The 21,219-nt window shown below is 40.4% G+C and overlaps 1 protein-coding gene across 1 annotated transcript; it reads right to left on the bottom strand.

Moving 5' to 3' along the window:
- Positions 1 to 3,202: 3,202 nt before the first annotated feature.
- On the bottom strand, positions 3,203 to 20,000 carry poc1bl (POC1 centriolar protein homolog B (Chlamydomonas), like). Its single transcript, XM_040122246.1, has 12 exons — positions 19,918 to 20,000; positions 19,379 to 19,623; positions 15,758 to 16,209; positions 13,547 to 13,716; positions 11,422 to 11,611; positions 11,068 to 11,253; positions 10,861 to 10,978; positions 9,048 to 9,224; positions 7,480 to 7,611; positions 6,524 to 6,634; positions 5,088 to 5,240; positions 3,203 to 4,927 (listed from the first exon to the last, which is right to left on the bottom strand). Exons 3-12 carry the CDS (start codon positions 16,141 to 16,143, stop codon positions 4,796 to 4,798), a joined length of 1,755 nt encoding a protein of 584 aa, XP_039978180.1. The 5' UTR covers positions 16,144 to 16,209; positions 19,379 to 19,623; positions 19,918 to 20,000; the 3' UTR covers positions 3,203 to 4,795.
- Positions 20,001 to 21,219: the final 1,219 nt, after the last annotated feature.

The following is a 21,219-nucleotide window of genomic DNA, read 5'->3' on the forward strand; positions in this document are numbered from 1 at the left end:
CCATATTGTGAAAACCACAAAGAGACACGGCGAGGCAACAAGTCAGCCGCAGTGCTGTAATATACCACGGTAGAATGGGCTTGTCCTGTCTGTCAGAGACACAATATTAATGTCAATGCATGAGGGCGTTTTCATTTAGGACCGGATGATTGATAACATTTTCCATGCAAACAGATATTTGGTGCAAATGTATGAACGGCAATATCAAAACAATGGGCCTTTGGGCTAAGTTATTATCCTGTCTGCTGTAATGTTGTCACTCCACCACAGGCAGGTAGACTGTATGTGTGGTAACAAAAAAAACCAAAAAACATACAAGACATAAGGACTAACATACCACAGTTTTCTTTATTTTCAAAATAAAATATAAATATGTAATATTTCCTGTCTTTAATAAAAGTGCTTTAATTGGAAACATTTCATAAACAATGGAAACACCCATGTGAAACTGAACCAACACAGGCAGTTTAAGAGGTATTGCGAAGACTTTATTAGTCATGACGGAGATCTTTTAATAGAACCAAGTCCTCCATTAAGCTTTCTCTGACACAACATGGAAGTGGTTAATCCTGTCTCTCTTGCTTCATGTCACATTGTGTGACTTTTGTTGCTTGATCGTGTGCTCCCTTCAGACAAGAAGATGAGGCTCCCCTAAAGACTGAGAGATTCACATTGGAAAAGTGGATGGGACGCCGCAAATGCAGTCTCTCTGGACCCAAAACAGCACAACCTAAAGGGCGCCATGGTTGAAAGCTGCCAAAGGACTACGCATCCTGAGATGGCGTTCAAAAAGGAAATGATACAAACACAGCACCAAGGAGTCTTTAAGCAACCACAGGTTTCAATGAATGTGAAGGACAAAAGTTACAATGGGTTCCATCTTCTGTTGTGTCAGGTGTAAAGGCATTAAGGGACATGTTCATCAAAGAGACCTATGTTTGAAAGGCCTAAAGCAAGTACAAAAGTCCCTGTGCATACTACATATAGACTAGAGATAGATCCAGACAATGCAATTCAGTGCATCTGCAGCCAAATACTACAATTGATTCTAAATGTCCTCCCTCTTTTGTTTTGATGTGTGCCTTACTTGAGCTTGGCTTTATGCAGGGGGCCTCACTGTGGCCCTCTTTATGTTCTCTACTCTACCTTCCTCTCTTGATTCACTATCACTCCTCATCCGTCCTCCTCCATCTCCGTCATCCCACCACAGCCGCTAGGTAGATAAAAGACCACTGTTTGCGCTCGTCACACTCCATCAGGCGACTGACAGAGCTTCCCTGCAAAGATTCACATTATTTACAGTGTCATTCAGTTATTTTAATATGTAATAGAGTTATCCCTCAGACATGTAGACTATAACAAATGTGAGGATAAACTATTTACGAAATATCAATATGAAGAATTAGCTTTAAAAATGTCTTCTAGATCATTCACACCTACCTCAGGTTTAGTGATTGTATCCCTGTTTACAGAAATGGCAATGTTAAGAAAAATACATGGAATACTTAAATTCAAAACAGAAACTCAGATGGCTGCAGTAATAAATAAACCATTTATCATTTAATGAACATCATGCGATCCACTGAGTTATTAATCATTCTCTGAGCCCATAGACACACAGAGGTCAACACGGACAAAATACAGGCAGGCTAAACTATTTAAGATGATCTCATACGGTTTGGTCTCAGTGGTTTCCACTATATTATCACCCTTACCAACTAAAAAAATAAAAAAAATCTTTTCAACCTCACCCCTGTGACCACTTCTTGTGGACTGACTGGCCGTTATTAGCGAATGTTATTTGCTGTCCGACCACTGGGTGGTGCCAAATAACTGTGAATGCTGTAATCCACGTATGAATGGAATGGGGAGTGAGGATCAAGGCTGTAGCAGCTTTTCAGTAAATACCACACTCTTAAGTAAATCGACAAATTTGTTAAATGTTGTAGCTCAAACTTTGACACGATGAAAGTAAAAAAGTACTACCTTATTTATTATATGTGTATGTGTGTATATATCTATATCAATGTATAGATATACATATATCAATATATATAGATATACACATAAATCAATATATATAGATATACATATATATTGATATATATATACACATATATGTGTAAATATATATATCAATATATATATATATATATATATATATATATATACATATATGTGTATATATATATATATATATATATATATATATATATATATATATATATATCAAAAAAAGTAAAGGAACACTATTTAATCAGAGAATTGCTTCAAGTCAATTAAACTTCTGGGATATTGATCTGGTCAGTTAAGTAGCAGAGGGGGTTGTTAATCAGTTTCAGCTGCTTTGGTGTTAATGAAATTAACAACAGGTGCACTAGAGGGGCAACAATGAGACGGCCCCCAAAACAGGAATGGTTTTCCAGGGGGAGGCCACTGACATTTTTTCCCTCCTCATCTTTTTTTCACTAGTTTTGCATTTGGCCAGGGTCAGTGTCACTACTGGTAGCATGAGGTGATACATTGACCCTACAGAGGTTGCACAGGCAGTCCAACTCCTCCAGGATGGCACATGAATACGTGCCATTGCCAGAAGGTTTGCTTTGTCTCCCAGCACAGTCTCAAGAGCATGGAGGAGATTCCAGGAGACAGGCAGTTACTCTAGGAGAGTTGGACAGGGCCGTAGAAGGTCCTTAACCTATCATATACATAAATATATACGTATATACACATGTATATATACATATATACGTATATAAATATATATATATATATATATATATATACATACGTGTATATATATATATATATATATATATATATGTATATGTATGTATGTATGTATATATATATATGTATGTACGTATGTATGTACATATATATATGTATGTACGTATGTATGTATGTATATATACATATATATGTATATATGTATATATACACATATATATGTATATACATGTATGTATATGTATATGTGTATGTATATGTATATATGTATGTATATGTGTGTGTGTGTGTATATATATATATACACACACACACACACACACACACACACACACACACACATATATATACATAAACATATACACGCACACACATTGTTTTTGCTTTACCTGGCATTGCTTATACTGGGAACATTGTGTGGGTGTAGAGATGGCAGTAAAAAGATGATGACAAATGTGCTTTTGTGGTTAGTTTTTTATTCTTTCAATTATCCCAACAGCTTTAATCATATTTGAATCATCTATCCCATTTCAGTCACACTCTTTATTATCCCTTTTGCATTATCAGTAGTTTTAGAGGTGCTTTACATTAGCACTGTCCCCGTCTGGTCCCTTATTTCAAACATTATTAACAAAGCTAACACAAAACAGGATCCATCTTACATGTTTACCTTCTGTATCCATTGACTAGTCTGAATATCCCATATTCATGAATTCAAAGGACCACAGGACCAAAGGACCAAACGTTGCTCAGTGATAAGCAGTCTTGGGCAAATACAGTTGCTATTCAACAGACATTTCAACAGCAGTTACACCGCACTTCTTGTCCTTACATCCCAGTAGAAACACTGAGGGGGTCTTCAGTGGAAAATACAAAACAGGAGTGTTTTTGAAGCCGTTTCAAGTACAGTTTACACACAGGAGTCTTAACAAAACAATCTGGCACAGCCAAGTTGAAAGATTAAATTAAATAGGCACTCCCTTTAAGACTTTTTGTTACTAAATAAAATCAAGTGCATCAAGCCAGTGTTGTTTTAGATTATAGCATTTAAAATGCTTTAAATACATTTGACATCTACTGGCACATTTCAATTCGGCACAAACAGGTTCTTTTTAGGATGACAACCTTTCAAAGGCACAGTGACAGATGAGTTTAGAGGGTATTCTTAGTTTTACACAACATGGACGAATAGATTACAACATTCCTGTCAACTCACTAAGGCCTCGGAGGAAAATTGCACTTAGTGCAAATGCTTAATGAATGCTTCAAGTCTTGTTCAGGCAGCATTCTACAATGAAACTGGCTCCACAGGTAAGAGGTAGAATTGAGAAGCAGTCTAGTATGACCACAGCACTCTCTCCCCGTTTCCTCTCACATGATGGAGCATGTCAGGATGTAGCTGGTTTGGGGCAAAATGCTGCTGACCTTACATTCCTGACATGAGTTTTTGAGGAGCCCATCTTTAAATTGGTTATTTTTTGACATCTAAAGATACAAGCATGATGACTTAACAATAATAATTAATATTAATTGCACAATAAGGTAGCATTCTGTAGTGCATGATTTTGCATTTAGTTTTCAAGGAAATGCTTTGTCTTTAATCTATCTGAAAGGCACTTCTTCATGTGCTGGACAGTCAATCCATTTTCACCGTTTTCAAGTTGTTGTAAGTTAACATGACAATAATGACACTTTAGGTGTGCGCTGGACTCTATTTTGGTTGCAAAGGCACTTGGATGAAAGCAACACGAAAGTAAAAGTCTCACGTTCAGCTGGTCTTCTTAAAAAAAAAAAAAAAAAAAAAAACCTTGAAATTCCCATTCACTGCGCCACAATCTGCACTTAAACAGTCATTCACATGGGCATAAAAGCGCTGAATTGCATGAATCATTGGTTCAAAGTGACTTTTCACCACCTTTTATTTGCTCATCATTCCCATTCAAATGGAGTGCAGACCTGGAGAGCTACAGAATTGGGAGCAGCAGAGAAGACATCCACTGTAATAATTGCACTATGGTCGCAGAAGGTCACTTGAGGTTTCTTGCTACTTTCTCTCTATCTCCTTCTACCACTCGAACTTCCACTGCTGGGTTTTGTGTCCTGGGCTGCATCGCCTCATCTGGGTGTCTGTGCGTCCTTCTGGTGTGCGGTAGGCTGTCACACACATGTCTGAATGAGGGTGGTAAATGGTCCCATCCTGAAAGGGTTTGAGTGGGAAATGTAGATTAGAGGTAGGATGAGATATGTGTGTGAAATTTATTCATGAGGAATAATGTTTGTGCAAATGAGTTCACTTGGGTATGAGTGTCTGACTGAGACACAACGTATTTTTGTGCGTAAATGTGTGCACCCTTTACCTTTCTGAACTCCCAGACGATACTGGGAGGCTTGAGCTCCCCATCGCGAGGACAGTGCCTCATCCCGATGGAGGACTGTCCCTCGAGCACTTCAGCACACAGCTCTGTCACCGAGTTGAAACGGATCTCCCTCTGAGATGTGTATTCAAAGTACTGGAGCAGAAGACAGACCTGGTTATATGGCTATTTGCTCCGTATATACCGTGGAAATGTGTTTCTTTGTCATGAGTTTGTATTCGGAAATGTCTTTGGAAAGCAACCCAACCGGAAAAGCCATAGTGACTAAGCGATTAGAACACTGTTCTGCCTCCTTTTCGGTATACCGCTCTTTCTACCTTTATCTCTCTTTATTCAGAAAGCTTCTCAACAAGCACAATCGTGCAGGTTGGCATGTTTTTTCTAACAGGATTACAGGATGTTTTTCTCATCCTCTGCTGTAGGATCATGTCCTGTCTACGCCCCCGTTGCACAGCGTGTCTGTATGTGTGTTGAGGGAACTCATCAATAAAGATGGGGCCTTGGCCCTCTCAATCAAGCAGGCGTGAACACAAACCCAACTCTCGCCCCCGGTTTCATTTCAACGTCCTGGCCCATTGGGACAAAAGATGCAACAATCCCATGGGAGCCAGTTAAACGGAGGGTCAGGTAATCAATCTTTATACTTCCCCATCCTTGTCTTCACATCTCATACATCTTTCAGGTGCACTGGGGCTCGTAATGGTTGTTTCTAATAAAAGACTCAACCTGGGCCCCTGTGTCTGGCTTCAAACTTATTTACCCAGGCGGTGCCATTCATTCTGCCTGCGAGGCTCATGTATCTTTTAAATGGAACGTGGTTCTTATATGGGCCAGGGAAGGGGGAGCACAAGGGAGGCGGTGAAGGGCCCTTTGGTTTTTGTTTCTGTAGGGAGCCACTGAAACATTGATTTTCAGTCACACATGGTGCTTTTTGAGACTGGGGACACCTGATGCGGTGCATCAGTGAGGTAATCAGAGATAAGAAGCAGGTTGGAGAGTCACAGTAAGGAGCTCTGTCTGTGGCCTGACTCCAGCATTAAATATACATCCTCACAGACAAATAATCTGCTGCTTGCTAAACCATCCATCACTGGAGCTGGCAGGTGTTCAGCTTAAAAGTACCTTTGATTTGATTGCACAATATTTTTTTGGGTATATGTGGATTCAATACCAAACTAAGTTTTTCCCTTAATTACATTCAAGTCAGGCTGGACACACCAGCAGAGAGCAATTTTCTGGTGTGAATCAACTGTGGCAGCTCATTTTAGGGGTTAGCAGAGAGTGCTAACATTTTAAGATACATCCCCCACTGGGCCAAGAAAGGTTGTGAGATTGTGACAAGAGAGAATACGTGCAGGAGAAAGATGGATAGAGATGGACAAAGACAGAGTAAACGAGGTGTGAAATGCTTAATGTACCTGGTTGCCTCCCTGGCCATGGCAGCCAAACAGAGAGAGGTGGGAACCTGTGGGACTGTGTTCTGGAGCGTTGTAGTCCAGACACTCTGAATGTATCCCTGAGCTACGCACCTGGCAAGATGAGAGCAAAGAATATCAGTAAAAATTAAAATGCTGTACTATATACATTGCTGTAGTAAGTTTTTCTCTTTATCCTCTACAGGCAGGCCAGACTATAAGGTCTCATATAGAACAGTACCACTGAAGCTGTTAGATTAGGTCCTTTGATTAAATGACAGTCTACAAAATATCATATCGAAACAAAAACAGACTTGCCTACTGTTTGCTTATTTTCCACATCAGCACGCAGCCATCAAGCAATCAATATGAAATAGATGAACAATTTTTATTTCGCCTGCTTTCATATCAAAATGCCAATATTTCGACCCCTAACAAAATGCCATATTTTCAGCACACACTACTGTGTGTCTGTACTGTAGGCATGCATTCAAATCTTAGACAAGAATACCATTCCAGATTTTTGGACAATGCCCTTGTTACATATAACATGTGATTTCACAGCTGTCAATGTGAAACAAGTGGCAGCATGGCAAGGTGGTGGATTTGTGGAGGTTAGGACCTAAGAAATCTTCTGGGGATTTTTTCTTTTTTGTTAAGACACTGTGGTGGGTGAAATACTCCACCGGGTATCTGGATTATAATGGTCTTGAGCCAGTCCAAATGTGTTTCAAAGCCGTTGTTTGTCTTAGTCCAGCCTTGTCATTTTCCACAGGATTTTCCCATATCCCATGCCTAACACCCAGTTTCGGACTCAAAATAGATGGAATTAAGAGAGGAAGACACAACTGCAATGCCATCTCTTTATGCACAAGATCTATGATCACAGTAAATAACACTGATGCTGCAGTTTGATTGTAATAAATAATAGAATTCAGATATGGATAGCAGACACTCACCGCCCCGTGCCAGTCCTCCCTGTCCTCAGGTACATGTAGGTCAGGGTAGATGTTCTTCAGGTACCAGTCAAAACTGTTGCACTTTAGCCTCTCCCTTAGGAGCAGCCGCTCTGAGATATCCCCATAGGTTTCCTGTAAAATAAGCACATAATGTATGAGTCATCTTTCCACAGTTGTGGGTGAAAACAGATGCAACTCAGTGACATGACAACATCACTTTATCTCTAAGTTTTGATTTGGTTCATTACATACACAATGTTCTTTTGCAGTACATGTGACATTTTCTTCTGAAACATCTATGAACAAAAAAGTCACACCTTGAAAGTAAATATTTGCATCCTGGATATGTGGGCTACATCCTACACGTGTAACTCGAAAAAACCATGACATTTGACGTCACCGGGAAATCCAAATCGCCAATTTGCATTCGTCACACCTACTGTACATGTATTTTAGATAGCTGTGTTTGCTGAAGTGGGGAACTCCACCTTAAGCAACCCAAAGTCCAGAACATTCACACATCTTACACTTTTGCACTGCCTGAAGCTGGAATCTAAATAGAGGGTCTCACAGATACACCAAACTGTTTCAGTCACAAACTTAGATCAGAATAAATAGAAAATGCTGTTGGGATAAACAATGGATGAATGCAGGCACTCAAAAAAGGTATATAAAAATGAATAATATATATAAAATATGATTTCAATCATTTTTTAAATCATTTGTAAAACTCTTAATACAGTTAAACCATTTCACAAAAATCTCCAAATCCAGGATATAAAGCTCATTAAAAATGAATGCTGGCTGTTGTTGTTGTGAAAAACAGGTACAGTAATGAATAATATGATTAGAACAATTAATCTGGAAGGCAAAGTGGAAAAAAAAAGAAACCAAAAACAAATATCAAATTAATATACATAATTAAATGAACTTAAAGTAAAAGAATTATGTACTAGTCCAAATCAATATTACTGTCTATAGCTCTGCAGTCTGTTAACACACATCATGCTAACAGCCTAATTGCCTGATGATCTGGTCTGGCAGTGCTGTGTTCAATCTCCCTCTGACCAGGTAATTTATTGTTTGATCAAAGATCCCTGACATTAATAATGTACTTTCTTCAGATAGGTGAAACTGAGATACATTAATTTTTGATGGTGCTCAATACTCAGAACCTGAGAGGCACACCACACGTACCACACACACAAATTGAACACGGCCTCACACACACATATGCCTGACCCAGTCACACAGGCAGTGTTTCATCATATGTTGACAACTAGACAGGTGAATCATATCATATGAAATATCTGAATCTTACATCAAAGTTAAACCACTCTTTGTAGCATATTAACATGGTGCTGCTAAGTGGACCATGGCATCACTGCAAGGCTTCACTTTAGCACTTGTTTAATGAAAAACAAGCATTTAACAGGCCAACTAAGACACAGCTCAGTGCCTGGTGCATGTACTTGTCCAAATATGATTCTAAGGTCAGCACCACAGCAACAGGCCTCGCTAAACAAAATGTTTAAAAACTTAGTTCCTTTAATTTGTAAGTGTCTTACCTTCCTGGCTGGGGGATTCCTGTTGTAAAAGTGTTGTTTATAAGAGTCCATCCAAACCTCTGCAGCTCGCACAGTATTCTGGAGGAAGTTGGGCCGTGCATAAGGGGCCTTTTTAGGGAACACATGGCCCACATGAGAGCAGGGGTGTATCTCCAGGCTGCCCCCACACTGCCACACCTGAAGGGGTTAAACACATGTGATACAATAATATGCGATAATATTCCCAGTCCTTTTTAATATTTTTATGGAATAGAAATTCTACATTTTTGTGGTTAAATAATCCACCAAAGCAAGTCTACCTGATCCTTGTATACAGTGTGTGTGTTTGAGTGTGAGTGTGTGTGTATACACACACACACACACACACACACACACACACACACACACACACACACACACACACACACACACACACACACACACACACACACACACATTATGATAGAGATTCAGAAGTTGTACAGATATGTTAATCATTAACCTGCTACATAGTCAATTATAAACCACGTGTTTTACTGATGTGCCACAATAACTGGTGAACTTCGGCACTTAAGTTTAACCTTGGCATTTATGACTTTGTCTGTCATTCAAGTTTGATCTACATGCCAATAATGACCAGATCATCTTTTAAGTTGCAACTTTTTCATATCGGCAAACACGAGTTATTAGCCCTACGTCCACCTGGGGATTCCTTGTGCACATAATAATTTATACGTTTATACTATTTTTGTCCATGCCCGTAGAAACCTAAATTTACTTGAAGGAGGATACAACCCTTAATTTATTTGTGGTGAGTGATGCTGTGATAGAAATCCTCTCTGAATGATGAACAAAGACGTGTGTTCCTTGCCTTAAACCTCACCGCGAATGAGTCATACAACTACATCTGAATACGGCTGATTTATGGTATCAATTTGCATTGTATAACTGCTTGAGCTTTCACCATGGATAAACAAAATGAAAGAAACAACACCCTTAAAGAATGAAAGGTTGTTAACAAGGTATTTCGTAATACTTGGCTGAGCTGTGTTCCAATTACACAAGGCAAAACATTATCATATATCCAAAGCCAAATGGCCATTATATGACAGTTGCTACCATCTTAATTCACCAGGCATTTTACTCGCCGCCATATTTTTGTAGCACTCCAAAAAACAGACTTGAATCCAATTCACTAAACATAAATTATTTATGGAAAAAAGTCCCAGTGAGAGGCGTATTTATTTACACATATATAACAAATCACTCAGGCGAACAGCCCATTCGTCTTTACCCTGCAACCACATACACATTATAAATCATGCACACACAATTTAGATTGCCTACTTTTGCATCCTCCTGCTGCAAACTCACGCATTGCCTAAAATCTGTGCATATTTGATTGACGCAAACAAGTGAAAAGCGACACCAATGTCACAACAAGGTATCAGCCAATATCAGGGTGCAGTTTCAGATGCCATGGCTGACAGTGATCTGACACTGACATGTCTCTCCCACACCAACTACCCACTGACTGTTAGCTGTTAAGATGGATGACTCAAATGATCAGGGGCATACGCTATGAACAAATGATTCCCTTTGGTAATGAGATGCCAGTAAATCTCAATTCATTGACCTGTCTGTCTACTTTTTATCAAAGTACCCCAAAAAAAAGGCTGAGTCAATGGATGCTCTCTCTCTGAGTAAGAAATTCTGTTAGATTTTTAGTTAGATTAGTCACTCATTCTCAACATTCTTAAAATCCACACTCTGGTGTCAAATTGCTAAGTGGCTAAGTGCTCTGTGGTCCTCACTGAAGGAAAACTGAACTCACCCTGAAGGAGAGCTCCAAGTTTTCTCCTCCCCACACCTCCATGCCCATGTCATATGTGCCCAGGTACTCAAAGTAGGCCTTGCTCACAGCAAATAATCCACCTGCCATTGTAGGAGATCTGGAAGAAATATAGGGAAAATGAGGTTATGCGCCATTGATAAAGTGATCTTCCATGTCGGTAGACCTTGTGAAGTATCAAACTGTCACCTGATGGGGTCAATGCGAGACTTGCGCCTCTTTCGTTCCACTTCTGGGACAGAGTGCCACTGAAAGGTGAGTCTCCAGTCAAATCCTCCGATCATTGGCTCATCTGTTTGCATGTAAAACTCAAAAGTGTTCCAGTCAATGGTGTCGATCACAGGACACACAATGGTACTGGCATTCTCACCAATCCTAAACACAAAGCATGGCCAATATTAAGCAGAAAGCAAGGAGAGAAAAAACAAAATTATGAAACTCTGGTTTAGTATTTTGTATTGCTTTCCATTTACATTTGTATTCATGCTGAGTTTCTACAATTTCAAGACTGAGTTTCTTGCACATCTGATTTTGTCAACCCACCTTTCCAGAAGAGGCTCAATCCAGCCAGGGACGCACTCACAGTGGCAATCAAGAAATGTCAGTACGTCCCCGGTAGCGTAGGTTGCACCAATGAGACGTGCCCGGACCAGCCCCTCTCTTTTGTTGGTCCGAATAAGTCGCACACGTTCCAGATTACTGATGTAGTCAGCTAGTTGGGATTTCAGGTAGCCTATTTTTCATAGCACACACACATAATCATCATTTGTAACATTACATCCCCTTCCGGCGTGTAACTCTCCTTTCCTTTAAAGCTGCTTTGATCGATTTTTTGCCACTAGAGAGCATAAAAACATCTCAATAACCACCAGCAAATCAGTGGCTTACTGCTTTTATGGTTCACATGTTAGTAAACAATTAGAGTTGTGTCTCACATAATGGGTCGAATATTCAACTTCCTTTCCCATAATTGAGAAAAATGTATGGCTCTTTAGCTAGCCAGATGCCCACATTTGTTCACCAGCTAGATGTCAACTTTATCTCTCTGCCACTGGTGCTGGGCAGGTAGCAGGCAATGATTTATCAGAGTTTCTTTGTTGGAAATGGCTGCCCATCGGGGGTTGAGGACTGTGGCTCAGACTCAACCAAACTGTTAATCTGAAGGCTGCAAAGTCAAAACAGTTAGCTAAGAGAGATTCAGAGGCTACAGAGTTAACTGAAGTTTCTTCTATTATTTCTGAAATCTAGCTATCTTTTTTTTTTTTAGACCCACTGGTAATGTCAAAAATATGGATTAATGCAGGTTTAACTACTTTAACTACTCACATTAAAACCTTTGCTAATGAATGAATTCAAACTTATAAATTTGTTTCACAGTTACCTAAATTCCAATTTCAGATGAGCGACAATAAAAACACCTTATATGGACTGAGAACAACTGATATCAAAAAGAGCCTGGGTACTTTAGACCTGTTCAACCAGCTTGGAAACAAGAGAGAAAGCTGTCAGTCCATCAGTCGCTGTTTGTCTGCAGTAACCGTACTGGTTTGGGAGTGGCATTTCTAGCATTCCATTTGGTTAGGGTGGTTGGACGAGAGGAAATTATGTCATGGCAGCTCAATGCTCGCTGAAGTCATCATTTTGGTGTAATGTCTCTGATACACACAGACTAGGCGAGCTAGGGCCGAGTACTAATTCCATTAAGACAGACAGACATCAAGCTACTTTTTTTCCAGTTTCTGAGACAAAGTAGTATCATTCTCAGAGTTAACAATAGTCTGCAGAAATCGGTTGACATTTCATTTCCTGACTGAAACTGTGAGATGCAGTTGACAGCTCAGAAAAAGATAGTAAGTGGAGCCCATCAGGTGACAGTTTGAACACCCATCAAGTAGGTGACAGTATATGTGACTCAAAATCACATATACTGTGACTCACATATACTGTGACACAAAATAACATATATTGTTCCTGAGGTTCATGAATTAACTTCCTTACTAAAGTTCGAACTTTTATTATAAAGATAAACACTGTGCAGCAACATTTAAGAGTGGAATTTAATTAACTAATGTCCTGGAAATAGGGGGCTGCTATCTAAGCAAAACCTCAAATTCACACACACACACACACACACACACACACACACACACACACACACACACACACACACACACTAGTGAGACAAGCAGAGGCTGGAGGAGAGTCCAACAGGCAATAAGACAATTAATTTGCAATTGCTTTGCCAAGACGTTGCTAATTTCTAACAATAATTGAAGCCTTTTTACCAAAATCCATGTATTTTCATAACTTTTAAAAAAAATTACAAAATAAAAAGCCAACCATTTCCAGTAACTGCAGTAATGAATGTGTCCTGACTTTTTTCTGAGGATTTTTTCTTCATTGCTTTCAGAATACATCAAGAGGCATTATACATCCACCGCTCCATAGATCATTTAGTATCATTTTTCTATATATAGCAGAGTCCTGCTTGACTCGTTCCGTTGTACGTTGTCAGATTGACAAAATCAAAGCACAACTGAATTTTGGTTTGTTCACTTAATGAAACTAGGCCAGGTCCTCTTTGTTTCTGAGCTTTTTTTCTGTCAGTTTTATTTTTATAGACAAAAGAATAACACATTGGTTTATTTATTAATGTTGAGTGTCAGACCTCGGTCACTGTAGTCATCAATGAGAATGATCTCTTTCAACAGGATGGCAGGTGTGGTCTCCAGCACACTGTGAATAGTTCTCAGCAGGGTGGACCAGGCCTCGTTGTAGAAGGCTACAATCACAGATGTGGTGGGTAAACGCCGGTAGTCAAACTTCTTACTTCGGCACCTGAAGTATGTTTGTGTGTGTGAGGTGGGGGGGGGGGGCAACAGAGTTGACATAAGCAGTAGTAAAACTATACGGTACATATTTATAAAAAGACACACAAAAAAAACGTAGCTCCCTACATGGACTCAAAGACTGGCAAAACTTATTTCTTCATATAGCCAGAGTGACTTAAGTAACTATTGTGGCACGAGGAGGTGTCTGGTCTTATTCCAGATGGCAGTCATTAAAACAATAAAAAACCACAGAAACATGGATGGGGGTAGGGAGGGTATCACACCAGTGAGTAACATACCACAGCGGTGCTCTGGGAGAGAAACAGAAACTTGGGCAAACAGAGACAAAAAGAGCAGAACAGAAGGTACGGAAAAAACTGGATGAAAATTAAAGTGAAAAACTGGAAAATGATAGCTTGATGGAATGAGAACAAAAGGAGGCGTGGAGATAGAGGAAAAATATGTAAAAAAAAGAGAGCGAGGATTTTTTTGTGAGCTGTATTTTTGTGAATCAGTGGTGTACAACACTGTGAGAGTGTAAGCACTGGCACAGGCTGAATGGCTTCTGGTAATTTTGCAGCCAGAAGCTCAACCCACAACTACAAAACTGTTGGAAGTGGGTTGGCATTAGAACAAATATTTTATACCCTAGTATTAGTCATGACCACTCAAGTCAGCCATTTTCCAAATCACTGTGTTTAGAGTGCTGCGCCAGTCTCATGATAGAGTGAGCAGTTCAAAGTGAATCTGCCACAAAACCTGCTCCCAAGAGAAAACTGATGTAACTATGCAGTAGGTGCCGAACTGCAGAAAGCGCATATACACCACCTTAAAATGAATTAGTTTGGGAGGACTTAAAAGTAAAAGCCGGTAAAACGGGCCATCATATTATCCACACCAGTCACAGAGCTCCACTGTGTCTTGTGTCATTCACCTGCATCATGTTATCGGCAGACAGACAATGAAGGACATGAGTTCCTTAAAACCAAAACTGCACACCACTTCATCCCTGCTAACGCACCCCTTACTGTGTCTCTTCTAACACTTATGTCAGGTTCACAGCCAGAAAGTGCACTACCAACAGGTAGCAGGCAAGGGAAAAAAAATTTGCACTTGTCAGGAATGTCATTGTGCCCTTCCAAAGACCCATCATGCTCTGTCACGCAGTGACGGTCTGTCCAGGGCAGTGAGCCTGTTTTAAAATCACTGAAAACTATAAAGCTGGAGCCTGATAATGATAATCGCCTGTTTGAAGGTTATCTTTGAAAACGCAAAGGGCTTGACTTTCTCCCTACCAAGCAGATTCCTCGGTCCAGTGAGAAGATCAAAGTATCTTATCAGTCTATCTCTATTCAGGCATCTCGCTGGTAAAATATTTTACTCCAGTTTTACCGTGGCGACCCATGAGATTCATTTTTCTGTGTCAGTAGTCTGAAGTCAATTTAAAACAATTTAGCATGGCAGGTTTATTGCCATGTAATCATGAATCCACTGCTAAAGAGGATCTAAGCTTCACTGGTACACTCCAGGGCATATAAAACAAACACATGGTATTTATACAATCAAATGTCGGTTCTCACCACACTGATGGATACCACTTCTGGGTTTCATTAGGTGGGGATTCAGTAAGGGATAAGGAAAAACTACAAATGAAATACGTCATATTCAGTGTTTCATCACAGGCTGAGCCGTGAACAACCACTCTGGATAGAATAAATCCATTCAGGCAGAGAGCTGCTTACACCAGCTTCAGTAGGCCCCTGCCATGCATCATGAGAGCCTTCATCTTTGTTTCTAACTATCAGTGGACAACTGATTCCAAAGAAGGGCTTAACTGACACAGCTGCAGCACAGCTATCAGCTCCATGCAGTGTCCAAGGCCAGATATTCATATATGCTTTGGCTAGAATCTCAAAGAAAAAAGCAAGCGATAAAAAGAAGCAGTGATTTACTGAAAAACAATTTAAGTCGACTGGCTATTACAGCCCATTAGTCAGTAAGTGACAAATGGGTCATTAATTTTTAGGATGCCTTTTTGCTCTACTCACTCATTCATCCTGTGGTCCTGGATATGTCGATGGAGGGAAATCTTGTCACTGATATAGATATTGATAGCATAGCGCTCTACAGTGTCCTGCTCCTCTTTCTTTTCTTCAGGACTGAGGGTTAGGTGTGTGGCCCGACCCCACTCCCCCGGTGCATTGTTGTCTGGTGGTGGCTTAATGTAGAGAGGCCTAGCCAGCTGCCCATCAGCGCCGCTCTCCTCTATGGATAGGTGTCTCGCCAGAAGATCGTGGTCCTCATCTTCCTCCTCTGAAGAGGAAGAGGAGGGGAAAGAGGAGCGTGCTAACAAAAGGTAGCCCAGCCACAGTAGCCAGAGGAGGAAGCCGGCCTTGGCTAACACGCCCAGTTTTCGAGAGCAACGCCCCCTCATGACAGAAAGCCCCAAGGAGGCACCGTGACTGGTTGAGCTTCAGGGTGCCCTACAGGACACAAGCCTCTGGAGAACAGAAAGAGACACAGGGTTAAACAAAAATATAATTATTACTATTTTTATAGTTCATGCCAGAAATATACAACAGAGAGGGGCGCACAAGTGTGGGCATTGCAAGAAAAAAATCCAACCATGGCACCAAGTAACTACCACTGACAGGAGCTTTAATCAGAGTTCTCCCCATTGGAATCAGGTTTAACCAAGTAAACCTCATTTACAGTTAAGGGAAGTTATTCACCTAAACACTAACACCCAAGAAAGAAAGGGCTGGACTCTAGATTCACAAGTTCCCTGAGGACAAAGCTCCAATAGACCAGACCACTAGTAATCAACACCGACATCTTAAATATAATCGCGTGCTCAGGGCTGCATTAAGATGCTCATTAAATTCAAATTGCAAAGATGGAGGAGACTAAATTACAGTTTACAGTACAGTAATGTGCTGAATAAATTGAGATTGTGATGCACTCCATTGAGAGATGTGTTAACCTGATGTACTTCATTAAAATGTTATAGTTTTAGTTACACTGCGTCACAATGATTCTTAAATAAGGGGGAGTTTTACCCAAACTGTGCTACTGAGATGCTGAACATTTTTACATGTCATGTGAGGTTTCTAGTCGGCCGATTCAAAGCACCATTAACAGGAAATACTTGCAGGCCTAAAGTCTTGTGTGCAAAAGCTCAGATCAGGTGGGGTTTTTTTTTTTTTTCCCACCCCAAAATTAATAGTTCTCTTATGGAAGAATCAGACTCAACGAACACATTTTCAGTCAAGCTTTTGCAATTTTCCTAACATATAATGCCACTATGGATTTCTCTTGCACAACATCTTTACATCAAAGCTTACAAGTATTTAAAAAAAAAAAAAACAGTGATGAGTCAGGTCTCAGCAAGCCTCTTGTTTAGATTCAGATGAAGAATCAGGCCTTTTTGACAGGTTCCTCATTTTAGGATTTTCATTCTCTTCCACTCAGCCAAAAATAGAGGTTACCCAAGAACCTGGATGAAATATTTGCACAAGGAAAGATCCCTTTCTTGACAACTTAAAAATAGGGTTCGCCTAGGTTTGTAGATACATCAAGAGGGCAATTTAGACAGTCATTGTCTGACGGATCATCTTAGCATGCCTGAATTTGAAAGTGGGTCGTAAAAACAGGGCACTTAGCTATGTTGACACTGAGCTGATTGTAATCACATAATTGTATTGCATTAATATTAGAGCAGAGTGCCATTTACATTCTCATAGTGCCAGCCAGTGACAGACAGGCTTAGCAGCAATACTGACGCACACACACACACACACGCAGACACACGCAGAAACAGACACACATACATACATACACAGGCGAGGCAGTACTTTGCTTTCCTCACACCAAAGTCCAATGGTTATTATTTCCTAATTCAGCAAAAATTAGGTAACTGTGGGAACAATCTGACTCTGCTTCTGAGAGAATGCTGTAAAATAAAACAGAAAACTGCATAAGGGTGCTGTGTGAGAGTCTATGGATCTGTGGTACAAAGTCAGAGGGAACTCAATTTCCACTGTGAGTCCTTCAAGGCAGCAGCACAGCTACAACCTTTCACTCCAGTCTGGGCCCTGGCCAGGAGACTAGGGAGTCCTGAGGTTACAAAATGGAGACGCCTGCAGACAAAACCCCCATTTATTGGCTGTCCATCACACCTTCCACTTTCTCCGCATCTGATAGCCTTACTAGGGAGCTTTTTGCAACGCGCAGGAGGGAACAGAGGTTTAAATCCTGCCCCGCTGGCTAAGAGGGAGTCAACACGAAAAAAGTAGGCGCAGGATATGATTTGCATTTAGATATTTCACCCCGTCACCCTATCAAGACTTCAAAGAGAGGGATCAGAGAAAAAGATGGCCCGATAATTTTTGTTAAAGCTATGCAGAGGAAACAAACTGGGCTTGATGTTGGAGTCACTTGATTCTCAGATGTCATTACTGAGGTGAACTGCGTGGCCCAGGAGAAAGACCACACTGCTCTCCATGGTTAGCCTGGAATGAACAGGCTGCACTGCATACAGCACATGGCTCATTTCCTCTGGTCAGCCAGTCAAGAGAGAAAGACAAATAGCTGTAACATGTGTAATAATCAGCAAGCACCGGTGGAACAGGCTACATGAACAAGCAACAGCAGCCGAACAGGCAAAGCAACTCTCTCCACTGATCAGTTGGTCCTTTTCAGACCCATAGGAAAGGATCAGTGACTCCTCTCAACAACACCAACAGCTCTTTGCTGATTACAATCTGTGTGCCCGACACTGACAGCAAGTGTTGTAAATGAGCCAGGCTGTGTTGAGTGATGAGCGATGACAGGCCCAATTTGAAAAGTTGGATAGAGACTTCAATAGTGCCATAAAACAGAGGACTCTGACAAATGCCGCTTCTCTTTTCTGGCTTCACTTAGGCAGGGAGGATGCCAAAAATGCTTCACTTGAAAACAGAAGTGTAATCCAGTGTCTTCCATATTTATACTGAATTAAATGTCACCCAATGCCTCTCCACAGGCCTATCAGTTGATGGGACATTTATCTGGAGGAAATAATCTTTCCGGTTGCTTTATCGGGTCTATGAGGAAAGAGGATTCAAATGTGTTTGAAGGATGAGCGTGCCCAGACAAGTCTTGAGTCCCTGTCACGGGTCTGACCGCGGTCAAAAGACACAGTTCAGCAACAGGTCTCCTCATCTGTCAAACTAAATCAATGTTAGGATCATAATTTCTCCCACAGTCAGCAGAGAGGGTGAGGGCTTAAGCTGATCGCTCAATAAACGTCGCATTAAATTTGCAGATTAGCGCAGCAATGACTCAGAGGAGTAATAACAAATCTCAACTTTCCGAAACTGTCTACGACAAACGACTAGTAGTAGCTAAACGGGGTCCTTTTGTTACTTGTTGGGTCACTATTAGCCTCGTTGTCAGACCACAGCGCCGAATAACTGTGTTACTTAACTGATAAACAAGCAATGTGAGTCGAGAAGGCAAATTATGTCATCGACAACGCTAACATGCGAACAATACTTTGAACATGACAGTTAAAGAGGCACGTTTCTGTTTCTCTTTCTCTCTCTCTCTCTCTCTCTCTCTCTCTCTCTAAAAAAACAACAAAAAAAAAAAACGACGAGGCTGGCTTGTTTGTGTGAAAAAGAACGTACCTTCAGATAAAGTTACATGTCTCGGACTTTCTTCGAGGTTACTGAGGCCGTTGTTTGTCACCCTGACTGCGCTCGTCTTCCAGTTAGACCTCTGGCTTGCAGATGTCAGCATACCCACATCCTCTCCTCCACGTTGGGGCTTCTGACCTGCGTCAAGGCAACCACAGTAACGGAAGACGGTTCCGGTACAACTTTTCGTATTAACAGCAGGGGCACGCTCAAAGTTTGGGGGACTCTACAAGGTACTGCAACAACACAGAACAAATTAAATACTTAATGTACAATAACTCATTATTAGTAAGTATAAGCATTTTGCGTTATTAAAATCATTCACAGATAAAACGATCCCGGAACTCGGTAATTTATTCGTTTAAAAATACGCATACAGGTGAATTTAGCCAAGTTACGAATAAATGTCCTTTGTTCGGGATAAAGTTTACCCTTTTTTAATGACGTAATACTTCCTCTTACTGTTTCCTCATATTAACATCCCCACACGAAAAAGAAAATAAAAGTAAAAAGACTTAATTGTACCGTACTTCCGGTGTTGTTAGCGATCCTCTCAAATTAGCTTGACGCAGCACTCCATGCTAGCCAGTTAGCTGTAGATCGTATCTCCTGCGATTTCCCTCCAGCTTTAATGATAATTGATCCCTTTACAGGTTTTAATGGTTTATTACATCCGTGTGTAACCTGCGCCCGAATGACGAAGGTTAACTTTACCTTCAAAGTATGGCGGCGGAACCTGAAAACTTTCAGACGTGAGTTTTTCATAAGTTTAAAGTGACCAAAAAGTGCCATAATACAGAAATATTCAGGATATCCACATGACTTGTGCTTGGAAACGAGCATCTGAGTGGCCCTTCTCTCGTTTGATTGACTTTTTCATTAAAAATGGTCGCTTCAGAGCAAATGTGTCTCTCAGTGTGCCCTCAATACTGAGTTGAAGTTCATCCTTTTATTGACAGGGGTTTGTATAAATTCTGAAAAAGATAAAGGTGTTAAACCATAGACCTACTTAAACATACTTCCTGTTCTCTAGCATATTTATGAATTGAGTGAACTTTCCTCAGTATGTAATGAGTGCAGTTCACGCCCCAGAGACACGTGGGCTGTCAACATATCTAACATCATACAATATAACACACGTGTACGAACACCCAAGTTAAAGACAAAGGAATTTACTTATATTTATCATATGACCTGATATTGCAACATATCAGAAACTACATTTAATTCAGTAGACACAATTCTCAAGATTGTGCCCACGGCTGATTATTTTTAATAGAACAGGGGTCACTTTCATCAAAATCAAAAGCTTTACATAAGGATTTAAGATTATTCAATGGATTGATTTATGCGATACATCCAACAAATCAAGAATTTTGCCTTTGTTTTCTTTTTTGAGACCACAAACTTGATTTTTGATGAGGGATGTTTGTATGAATTCCCGATATTTAAGCATTCAGAGTTAATGAATTATGTAGTTCGATTATATCACATAGCTTTACTTGAGCTAGGGATGCATTTCGATAAAATTTAAAGTCACAAAATGCTGTCTTGGTGTTCACGCAAATGCTGAAAGGATCTATTCGTCCACTGCATGAATGGACAATGTGCCACACAAACACACACACACACACACAAACACTCACACACACACACATATATATACACATACACACACACACTCACACACACACCGAAAAATAAAAAAAACAGCTCTTCTCTCTGTGTATATAGGGTTGGTTTTTTTTTCTCATAGTTTCTAGGTCCTGCTCAGGCCGGACCACACTTGTCTACAGTGTGCAATGTGCTAGTGCAGCCTGTTGTTAGGCAGG

The sequence above is a fragment of the Xiphias gladius genome, chromosome 24 (assembly GCF_016859285.1).
Source record: "Xiphias gladius isolate SHS-SW01 ecotype Sanya breed wild chromosome 24, ASM1685928v1, whole genome shotgun sequence".
Classification (NCBI taxonomy): domain Eukaryota; kingdom Metazoa; phylum Chordata; class Actinopteri; order Istiophoriformes; family Xiphiidae; genus Xiphias; species Xiphias gladius.